Source organism: Martes martes (assembly GCF_963455335.1).
Source record: "Martes martes genome assembly, chromosome: 2".
In the NCBI taxonomy this organism is placed as follows: domain Eukaryota; kingdom Metazoa; phylum Chordata; class Mammalia; order Carnivora; family Mustelidae; genus Martes; species Martes martes.
Window position 1 is genome coordinate 3131784 of NC_137889.1, and position 12048 is coordinate 3143831.

The following is a 12048-nucleotide window of genomic DNA, read 5'->3' on the forward strand; positions in this document are numbered from 1 at the left end:
AGGAATAACTGGGGAGAGCGTAGGTCAAGAGACAGAGCTGGTATAGCACGGCTGGGATTAGGGACTAACAAATATATGAGTAGTTAGAGATAAATTTGTAAAGGCACAGTAAGCCAAATCAAAGAGGGTATTACCGCTCTGGTTAAGGAGCTTATGTGTGCTGATCATCAAGGGGAGCATTTGAGAGATTGGGGAGAGTAAACCATGGTTTTGGAAAGGTCAGCTGGGAGAAGATTAAAATAAGAAAGGTAATGAGCATGTTAAGTAAGGAACTGGAAGTGGCAGATAACAAGAAAGAAAGATAAACAAATGGAGAGATGACACGGCTTTGGTCCATATGCAGCTAATTTTTTCTCAGTGCTTATTATGAAGACATTTAATATAATTACTGGAAGAATGCTGTGAGACATCTACTGACATCTTGGATTTTCTATTTGGGGAAATATTGAGACCAAGGAAGGAGAAATAAGGAAGAGTAGAAGATCATATTGAAAATTAGAATCCCCAGCCAGCGGGAGGAAGGTGCGTATTAAGAGAAACAGGGAATATAGAAGCAGGAATCATAAGAGCAGGAATGACAGTAGTAAAGGCAGATGTTGAGGTGTCTAGAGTCTATCGGTGGGGAGCTCCTCCTTTCTGAAGCAGTGGGAAAACCAATGTTTCCACTGCCAGCTCCTCCAAAATTCCATCTACGTTCAACTCGAATTTGAAGTGTGACCACTTTTCATTTTTTTTCCCATACTGTCTTCTTTTTTTGGCCAATGACCTTATTCATGATCTATTGATGTGAAATGTCAAGTGGGTTTCTCACGGGAGACGGGGTTGCAACACAACATGCTTTGCTGTCTGTGCATGACCTGAAGAGCAGATGCTCAGTGCCTGACTACCCAGGGACTTTGACGGAAGACCTGATTAGCCAGGGATCGTGATGTGCCTCTGTGATTTGTGTAGTGACACAGGAACAGAACAGCAAAAAGAGAAGTCTGTTCTTTATGCAATTTTTCCAGTCAGTCCAAACATTTCTACTGGAATTTCAATTGTGTTGTTGGAGGACTGGTGTTAATTAAATAATCACACCTGAAATTGGGTGTGTCAGGATCCTGCAAAGGGAGGAGTGCCTGCAGCTCTCCTGCCTCTAACTTTCTGTCTCCTGAGTGGCTGGGGAGGTACACTAACACAGCGGCTGTCTCCATGGCCCCATGCTAAGGACTGGAAGCCAGCCCAAGACATGGGAGTCTTGGTAGTGCGACCGATCTCTTCCCTTTTGTTGGATGAAATTCTCTTGGCTGGTTATTTCCTCATATTATCCCCAAAAGTTAGGTATAACTTGTGGTGTTCTAAATAAGAAAGGAGAAATTTCAGATGTTTTATTTCTGGCCTCCTATGCTTAACTGCTATCATCAAAAGGCCTCCAACTTGGGTTTCTAGCCTGTTTGCTAAGCAAGGCTCAACATTGAGATTGGACATAAATGTCTAATAAATAGAGGCTATTGGCTTGCCATTTTCCTCTTGACTCTATTTCTCATGGGGAGCTTAAAGTCTGGTCAAAAATAAATTAAAATATCCCTAGATTTCAAAGCTAGATCTCACTGTACTCTTTCCACCGCCCAACACAACCAGGAAACAACTCTAAGATACACCAGGGTAAGATGAGGACCACCATCCCTCATTTCACTTTCTGTAAAAGTCTGCACAGGGACAGATGTGACAATCTTGGTAAATTTTTGATGTACCTCTGATGTTTCTAATAGTGCATGAGCTTTTCTAAAAGAATTCCCCTCAACTATACCTCCAAATGCAATTTCCTGTGAATGATTAGGAACAGAAATACTTTCAAAGTGAGTTTTCCAGACAATTACACATGCAGAAAACCAATTAAAACCAAGGAACAATATACACATGTGATTATGTAAAATGTGGCCTCTGCTGTTGCTCGCTGAAGACGTTTATAGTGCTGTTACCTTTATTATATAAATTATAGCTGTGCTCTGCAATGAAATACAGGAAGTCTCTTAGAGAAATGTTTACATATAACACTAAATGTGGCTAAATTTACTACAATGTCTTGTGATTAGACTTTTAATTAAATTCGGCTCAGGTAACTGCTTTATCGAATATATGTTAAAATTACAAACCTTTCCCAGACCCAAGTGCCCTATAACGACAACTATTTAGGGTTCTTCTATTACCTTGAACAAAAAGTTATAGCAATATGCAATCAGAAATTGCTCTGGGCTCCAGCGGAATCAGAATAGGCCCAGTAAGAATTGGCCCCGAGGTGTGTAGAAACCATCCCTTTTATAATTTCTGGGGTCTTGCTGCTTATTCGTTCTTTGAGAGTGAAAAACACTTACATTGAGGAAATTATAGTCTGAATGCATAATAATGAATTCCATTTATATTAAGAACTTTTTCATACTTAAATTAATCCCTGGGCTCATGTTTCTGTAACTGATGTTTTCTTCATTATCAAGTAAATGGTGTAGTTAATATTGGCTGTGTTACCAGTGGAAAAACTAAGACTTTGTAACAAGCCAATCAATATCGAAGCTAAGACTAGACCCTATTTTTCTGAGTATTATTAGTTCTATGTTAAGCCTACAACTGTACCTCATGTACTTCTAAGTTGTTTTATTTTTTTCAAAGTAACATGCTAACAATAATACATATTTTCTTTTTTTTTAAAGATTTTATTCATTTATTTATTTGACAGACAGAGATCACAAGCAGGCAGAGAGACAGGCAGAGGGAGGAGGGAAGCAGGCTCCCTGCTGAGCAGAGAGCCCGATGCAGGGCTCGATCCCAGGACCCTGGGATCATGACCTGAGCCGAAGGCAGAGGCTTTAACCCACTGAGCCACCCAGGCACCCCAATAATACATATTTTCTTAATGAAGAGCAATTACCAGAAACATTTTGAGACAAAGTTGAGTAAATTAACTACAAATACTGATGCTTCCTTCCTCGTTCCCTATTTAGGAAGGGCTTTATGGCTTAAATCGGAAAGATCTGTTTACAAACTTGGTAAGACTAATTATCATATGGGAAAGAGAGGGAAGAGACCTAAGACATTCCCAGAACAGACTGAGTATCCAAGGTCTTTTTCTTCCCCCTAGAATACTAGTGGTTGGACGTCAAAGCCAGTTTATGATGTAAAAGGTGTACATTTTTTATTACTTCAAGCCATTCTTTATTACTTTCTTTTCTCTTTTCTTATTAAAATGTTAATGAAGTATTAGATTCACCTGCAAAGAATGAATTCTTCACTTGGGTTGCATTTAGGGGAATAATGCTCACTTTATTTCTCAGGAAATGAGACACGATAGAACTTGTAAAAAGATACAGAAATTTGAAATCCTCCAAAAAGAAAATATATTCTGTTTATGTAAAGTTAATTTGTCAATCCAAAGAATTCCTGGAATTTTTTAAAATAAAAACTAGTGTAGTAGGTTTTATAATACTCAGATCAAGCATTCAGGAATTCAAGGTTAAAAACTAATCTTTAGGGACGCCTGGGTGGCTCAGTTGGTTGGGCGGCTGCCTTTGGCTCAGGTCATGATCCCAGCATCCTGGGATTGAGTCCCACATCGGGCTCCTTGCTCGGCGGGGAGCCTGCTTCTCCCTCTGCCTCTGCCTACCACTCTGTCTGCCTGTGCTCACGCACTCTCTCTCTCTCTAACAAATAAATAAATTAAAAAAAAAAAACACCTAATCTTTAGTTTTATTTAGTTCAATGGGAAAATAACTGCATTGATTTCCATAAAGAATACAGAATTTTAAATTGTTACTCAAACATACCTTATTTTTGTCCCAATAAATCAATAATTACCTAATTAATCATTTATCTTAATTAAGACTACAAATTTATTTATCTATTTTTAAAAAGGAATTTATTTATTTATTTACTTTAGTGAGAGAGAGGGAGCACGAGCAAGGGCTCAGGCTGGGGGAGGGGGAGGGAGAAGCAGACTCCATGCTGAGCACGGGAGCCAAGACCTTAGCTAAAATCAACACTTAGGTGCTCAAAAGACTGGGCTACCCAGGCACCCCAAGGACACAAATTTATTTTTAAATTAGTTATTATAAAATAAGACGTATTATATACATGACTTGGGTTGCTCCTCTTGTTCCTCTTAACTAATAAGAACCATTTTTCTTCAGGTATGTAAGTGGGACTAGCCTGTGCCATGTTAGTTTAGACTGCAAGATGTTCATGTCGTGACGTGAAAGAGAGCAGGTGAATTTCAGAGGACCAGTGTCATATGAAGGGGACAGAGTGTCATGGGACACAATACGCATCTCCCCTTGGCTTTCCTTCCACTTCACTGTCACTAAGTTATAAAGTCACAGTATGGTGGGTCTATGTCTGTTTTACACACATCACTAAGGTTGCTAGTGTGCCTTTTGTGAATAAGGACAAAAAATCAGTAGTTTGTCACTACATCTATCCATTCATTTGCCCCAGAAAGAGGCTGCTGGGTTTGACCTCCCACTTGCTTCCACTTCATGTATTTGAGGCTGAATTGGCCATTTTGTCTCTCATGGGCATAATGGCACGTAGGTGGAGAGAAAGTATCAGGGACCTGGGGATTAGCACTGTTGGGGTTGAGACAGAATTTTTAAACAATAAATTTTGTACAGATATTTCAGAGCAACTACAACAAAAGGGAAAAATTAATGAAGATAGAAAAACGATTTGACAAGGCACTGCCAAGGACTGTATGCCCTCTTCTAGTTCGTCAAGAACTATAATCAAGAAACAACTTAATTTAAAATTACTCTTTGATTTATGTGCTGTGGTTTTTGACACAGCTTTCTGACTAGAACATGGAAAATTACTTAAAAAGATTACTTTTTGTTGGTTTATTTATTGCTATAAAAATTTTACTGGAGTAATGAGAACCATCCATTGAAATACAACACTTTCCTTAGAAATGTTTGCACAATTTCCTGTACTTTTTAAACGATTTTCCTTTATGGGGCGCCTGGGTGGCTCAGTGGGTTAAAGCCTCTGCGTTCAGCTCAGGTCATGATCCCAGGGTCCTGGGATCGAGCCCCACATCGGGCTCTCTGCTCGGCAGGGAGCCTGCTTCCCTTCCTCTCTCTCGGCCTGTCTCTCTGCCTACTTGTGATTTCTGTCTGTCAAATAAATAAATAAAATCTTTAAAAAAATGATTTTCCTTTACATATGCAACTTTAGATTGAAATGCTTTCTTGGTCTACCTCAAACTTCCTTTGGTGTATTACAAATGGCCGTATATCCTCCATCCCTGTATGCATGTCCCCTTCTGGTGTGTTTGTTTTTCTTTCCAGTAGGGGATGGAGTATATGTCTTCAAACCTTATCTTGCCTGCTGATGAGGTTTGTTTGTTTTTAGTTTTTTGTGGGTGTTTTTGGCTTGTGTTTTTGTTTTTGGAAAATGGCACATTAGCAAATGAATGCAAACCCAAGCTTGAAAATTCTGTCATCTTTTGCTGCCAAAAACCTTCCACCATGAATAGTTTGCTAAAGGAACGGAAGTCTGGTCTGAAGATGCCCCAGCATTCCTGACTGTCCAGCTGAGGTCTGCACACCCGAGTGAGGCCATCCTGGACCCTCACCCTGACAAGCCTGCCCAGCCCAGGCCTGCGCAGGCAGTACACACAGTCATGGCAGATACAGAACTGCTTTCTGCAACTACGCTTTGGGGGCCAGTTTGTTATGCAGCAAAAGCTAACTGATACATTTAATTCATTTTTCTCTTTTTTATAGACGGCTTAATAGCAGTTCTCAGAGGAATTCCAAAGGAAATATGTGAGCTAATAAAAAATTTCTGCACACCTTTGCATGTTTTTCTTGGACTCAGATGTGAAACCCATCATGGATAATAACAGAGGTGCTATGACCTCCGCTGCAAAATATAGAGGACATTCCCGTGTTCTAAAGTCCTCGAAACCAAAATAGCACAGGTACCTGATGGTCTTGCCCGGGTCTGCCTCTATGATCCAGGTGCAGTGAAGGTTGTTGTCATAGGGGGCCGGGTAGCCGGGTGACAGGATCCGCCCGGAGGTGGCCGCGTGGATCTGGCCACCACACTCGGCTGCAAGAGATACAGACCCTTGAGAAGACTTACTCCAGGCCCCACAGGCTTCACTTTAGCTATTTTAAAATCTAAACCCCAAACCCTCACATCCACATGATACACCTAGCCAAAAAAAAAAAAAAAAAAAAAAACCAGACTCGTCTGTCTCCATCATCCCTTTCCTTTCCTTGTTCCCCAGCACTATCCTGATGGAAAGACATAGCCCAGTCTGCAATTCAAGTCGAGACGATAAAACAATGCAACACCCAAGTTATAATTCTCATAATTCCGTGCATACAGTCTCAGTAAAATAGGACCAGGACATCTTTCTTTCATACATAAAGCAAAAGCCAGAAAAAACATGCATATCTTGGAAGAAAGATCCTGAACTGGAGAAGGTGCAGAAGCATCCTGCCCTCTCGCAAAGCACCTGGAGCTCCTGCCCTTAGGTGTGCATTTGTGTCCTGTTGCAAGCCGGCCGCCCAACTCACCGACACAGGAAGGCAGCGGTTTGTCCCACACTCTGCGGTCCCCGCTGAGGCAGGTCAGCGTGTCGCTGCCGTGCATGGCGTAGCCCGGGTTGCAGCTGTACAGAACCACAGTGTCAGTAAAGTGGCCTTCGTCTCGGATCCTATAGCCATAGTTAGGGACTCCTGGATCCTCACACTTGACTAGGTCAAAACCTATGAGAAAGGAGGGGAGAGACTGAGTGGAAGTAACTGTAGGAAGTAACGAGTGAAGACAAAATAGAGAAGGTCGTCGAGTGCCCCTCGAAGCGTGGGAAGAAGAAGAAGATTGTGAATTCAAAAAGGGAAAAACCAAATGTGGGTCTCGACTGGATTTTGTTTGTTTGCTAACCATGTGTTGTTTCATGAGCCTGGATCGTTTCATTTGTTCTTATCTACTCATGTAACGGTAAGGAGAATCTTAATTTCTGAGAGTCCCAAGTTGTCCTCTACTAATCCGCATCGCCCGCTGGCGTGTTGGATTCTCCGGTAAGCCTCGGAGCCTTCTCTCACTGAGCTGCGTTTCCTGCTTCTGCAGCCCCTCTCTGTGAAGCCCAAACCTTCCAGAAGGAGGGGACCACCCGCCTGTCCCCAGGACACTCAGCAGAGTCTTTGCCACAAGCACTCACCCTAGCTTACAGTCACGAGCCACCCACCTTCACACCTACTCCCCCTAAATCTCCAAGATCTCGAGGTTCCTAGGAAATTAAAAAGTTGTTCCTGTTGACAGAAGATGGGCTTGTGGATTTCCACCTGCCACACTCCTACGGCGCACAGTGAAGGGGGTGAACGGGCAGCTAACGCCATGCATGATGGAAACCCCAGAGATGAATCACTCTAATGACTTCATCAAACTTAGCTCTTAAACTCAAAGGAATAGATGACAGAAATGAAGATTTAGCTTCTGCAGAACTCAGAGCGGTATATTGCTTTTATGTGAGGCAATATTTTAAGGCCATCTGTGGAGACAGTCTTACACTAACATTTCTCTCCTCACATCCTGATGCAACTTTGGGCCCTTCTAAAGAGTAGAACTGGAAACCTGATGTACCATAGGGTCTGTTTACATTTATTTCCACCTAACTTTGACTTCTTCTGTTCTGAAAGAAAGAAAGGAAGAAAAAAAGAAAAGAAAAGAAGAACAAAGAAAAGGAAAGGAAAGGAAAAGAAAAGAACATTATTATTTTTATTTTTATTTTTTTGGAAATATGCCTCTCCGACTTGCATTTTGAGACGGCTTCCGCGGAGGACAACACAGCTATCAACTCACAATATCACTACACCTTGGTGTTCTCTACATATTCAAGATGGAGTTCTGGGACTTTGTATAGGAGAGTGAAAAGGACATGTGGTTATTTGCACCCAGTTGCTAGGACAAGTCTCTTTCCAAGTTTCCCTCTATAAAGTGTTCATCTTTACCAAGTATGCCTTTACAATAATTCTGGTCAATTTAAGAAACACAAGTAACTTTAATTCAGGATGCCCAGAAAGAAAGAACATAAGAGTCTACCAACACCAGTGCAAAACAAAGGGTTATTTTCAATCACCACGGAGGGGAGGCAGGCCTTAGGGGGAAGGGTCTCAGGCTTGTGCAGGTTTTGACTACTCTAGTCTGACCACAGAGTGCCAACACTCCTGGCGGAAAGGAAGACGGTAAGCTGTTGAATTTGTGTCTGGCGGGCAACCATCGGACGGACGACCGTAAGTGTCGCCAAGGGCCTTATCGATGCATTAGCCTGAGCGTCTCTTTCTACCAAAGGGAAAAGGAACCTAAGTCTTTGTTGTTGTTTTATGTCGTTCTTGGGCTGGCAGTGAGGGCATCTGAGCAGTGTGTCAAGGCAAAGCTGCTAGGGTACGGGGAACTGGGAAGCCCGGCCCGCCCGGCCTGGACCAGAGCCACCGGCGAGGAGGCGAGAGCTTTCACTGGTCACACCTGAGGAGGGCCCCGCTCATTAGAGGCAACTTCTCAAAATGTTTACTATTTTGAAGTCACATTTAAGTATCTGAAATACTTAAAATTGGAACATTTTCAGTAGACATAAAATTGAAAACATTCAGTAGACAAACAAAATCCAGGCACACAAATTAGAAAGAAGAACCAGGTTCCTATCCCAATGGTTCATACCCTTGGGACAGGATGCTGGGCAAGTGAAGAAAGCCGCGTGAGCCAGGACAGCCTTAAGTTCTACTGGGCCGTGCGGGCGCACCCACGAAGAGCAGAGCCTGTGTAAGACAGCAGGCCCTGAGAGTCAGGGAGGTGAAGGTTTTCATGGATGGCAAAAAGTTGGCAGATTCCACCTAATTCTTCTAAACTTAGCTTTGAAACACACACATCTTCTGGGGGCAATTGAGGTCTGGACAATGAAATGGTCTAGTGTCTCCAAGACTTTCCATTCTGACAACACGTTTTATATATATATATATATATACACACACACACACATATGAGGACAAACGAGAAAACAAAGAGGTACCAACAAAAATAACCATCAAACTTTAGTTGGGTTGGAGTTTTTAGAGAAATATCTGTTTTATAGCTTTTTCTATCATTTAATCTTGATTTTTTTAAACCACATTCTGTCATACAGACAAGTTAAGCCAAGTTATTTCTGATAGGATAGTTATTCTTTCTAATATTAGTGGTCCCCTCGTTCTTAGGATGCCTTCTATTATTTTTTCAAAAGCTCACTGAAGTCTTCAATGGCATCACGAAACTTACTTAGAAAAAATTTCTACACTTGATTCCTAAATACCCAAAGCCTCCAGGCCAACCCAATTTCATTCTATGAAATGTATTCCTCGTCCCTATCAGAAAGTTTAAAGATATTTGGATCGTCCAATTTTCCAATCTTCATTCCACTGAAGAGAACCTTGTTCCCGCAAAGCTGCTCACATGATTTAATAATTCATTTCCAGTTATGGATGGAGCCATAGACATTTATTCCTAGAGGAAACAGTGAAAGTGCTATTGATTAATATCTTTAAAGAACTAGAAAAAGATCAGAAACCCAAAATTTCTCTTCCAGTTTGGTGTGGAACTCGGTCTATCCACAAACAACAGAGAGAGCCCTGCTCTCCTGTTCCTCTCCACACATCAAACGGGACTCATTTGACTAAGTGTTGCTCACTTTGGGGTGAAGAAGTCCTATCACTGTCTCCTAAACATTTCAATATTGCTTTTCAACAGGGTGAAATAAGTTCATTGACATGTAACCGTGATCGTCTGAAGCACACAAATAAAACTCCGTTGTTAACCCCATGTCTGTTTCAGGAAAGGATTTTCCTGTGGTTTATCAAAAATATCTCAAAATACTTTTTAAGATTTATCTTTAGATCCACAAAGATATTCCTCTAATGAAGAGATATTTCCATTTTAATCTGGATCTAAAACACTTCATAGTAATCAGTCTTAATACTGCTGAAGAGTAATGCCTTTAAAAATACAGAGAAGATATGCTTTCTTATCTTGAAGCCACCAGCTTGCAGGAAATCAGTGCGGTAAATGCTGTTTCTCTATATTCTTTATGCCACAGAACCTTTAAAAAAGATTAAATCAAGTTATTTGTTTCAAAACATTATCTAGTAGGAGTTGCAATTGTATTGAATTTATTTAGCAATTCCATTTCTTTCTGTTTTTCTGTGATTTCTTCTGAAGTTGTATAAATAGCAAAGACGCCTTGAACTCAATGTTCCCGTGAAAACAGGCTGTAAACATCAGGCTGATGAAAACGACGACTCCCTGTCTTCCGCAGTATTTACCCAGCCTCTGTATTGTTGAAGGATTAAATTCTATATCTCTTGAACGTCTAACAAAATATTAGTGTTCTAAGAGCCTTTCACTTAACTCTCAAGTATTTGGTCCAGTTCTTGTTTTCCAAATACAGCACTTGTGTGAGACACGAACCTGCTCTAGATCTAATCCATTTAACGCCTCCAGGCTGGACCCTGAAGCCCACGGCCAGCCTCTGTGTGCGCAGCCCTTGAGAAGGTGAACTCGTGTGCAGGCGAGCTTGGAGAAGACAACTGAGCAAGGAGAGTGCTTGCCGTCTGTGCACCTCCGGTAGCTTCTCCTGTGAACCACTGAAAATCCTTCAAATGCTTATAGAAGCCTGTTATCATATAACTTTACCTGAGACTTATTTCAATTTGAATAATGTACTTTTTGGTAAAATCTCCTTGGTAATATAAAAAAGGTTCTCATATGAAAAAAACAAAAGCAAACACACACACACACACACACACACACTCACAAAGAAGACACGCTTTCACATTTGCGCACGGTAGGAAGAAGTATATTGAATTACATATATTTTTATTCACTCCTTGATTGGCAGTTTTCTGGAAAGAAATGTGGTTTGGGATCGGAGCACTGGTTCTGGTTATTGTGGTGGACTCGAGACACGTGAAGTTCATTAACAATTGAATTTCCTGAAATGTTTGATTGATTCCTGTTTTTTAAACACAGCTCTCATTATTTAGGATTGAAATTCTAGGTGAAGCATGTGTGCTCGACTTTGAGTTTTAAATTATTACTTATGAAATTATGCATCAACGTCGCATTTTAGCTGTAGCTGTTATTGGTTTCAAATTGATTTTTATTATCAGCTACTTTTTTCTCACTTATTTATTTTCCCAAATATTATTTTATTATTGCTGTTATTTCATGATTATGTGGAAAGATACTCTGAATTTACCCCAAATAGCATTATTCAACAGGATGGTGATGCCATCTCAACGGAAAGGCGACCTCCTGAGCTCCAGACTGAAATATCAAAAAGCCTGTAGAGTCCAGAACAGAAAGCAGATGACCAAAGTCATCACCTCCTTTTCTGGGACCATCTTGGTTCTCACGAATTATGTCACTATGACATTATAGAGCAAGGTAAAGCTAAAAATTCCAGGAGTCCATCTCGAAATAACTCATAATTGTAAATGTACTGTATACACCCAAAATAAGTATTTCAGGTGAATTCTACCCTGACCTTGCACAGAGCTATGCGGTGGTTCAAGGTGTTACTATCCATTCTGGGGAGGCTTCGAGAAGGAATCTGACTTGTTCACCTCCTCTCACCCATGTTTAACACTGCACGCCAACTGTCCTCGCCGAGGGTATTTAAAACGGACAGCTGGGAGCTCTTGGAGGAGAATCAAGGTCAGCATCTACAGCAGGGCATGGAGACAGATAGGCCAAGAGCATTTTACTCTCAATCGGTTCTTAAAAGCATCCCACTGGTGAACAGTGTTCTAACTCATGCACTGTAGGAAGGACTTATGATCAGCATATTATCTGAAGTTTTAAAACAGATCTGTGACTTATGAGACAGGGAATTTGTTAGGTACTATGAGTAGAGTGGCATGGAACAGGGCCCTCTTTTCCATGGTCTACTTACTTCCACAGGTAAGAAAATAAATATTTTAAAAACAATATGGTACTCGCTACAGCTCAGTGTCCTGGGAAGGTTGAGACAGGCACAGAGGGAAG

General features: G+C 41.1%; 1 protein-coding gene across 1 annotated transcript in view; it reads right to left on the reverse strand.

The window, feature by feature from the left end:
• The window catches only part of CSMD1 (CUB and Sushi multiple domains 1), a gene marked incomplete at both ends in the record, with an annotated part of 1981616 nt that overhangs the window by 306562 nt on the left and 1663006 nt on the right, over nucleotides 1-12048 (reverse strand). Inside the window, 2 exons of the mRNA XM_080796866.1 lie at nucleotides 5952-6078; nucleotides 6552-6743. Coding sequence (XP_080652992.1) covers nucleotides 5952-6078; nucleotides 6552-6743 — 319 coding nt within the window. The remainder of the gene's footprint in view (nucleotides 1-5951; nucleotides 6079-6551; nucleotides 6744-12048) is intronic.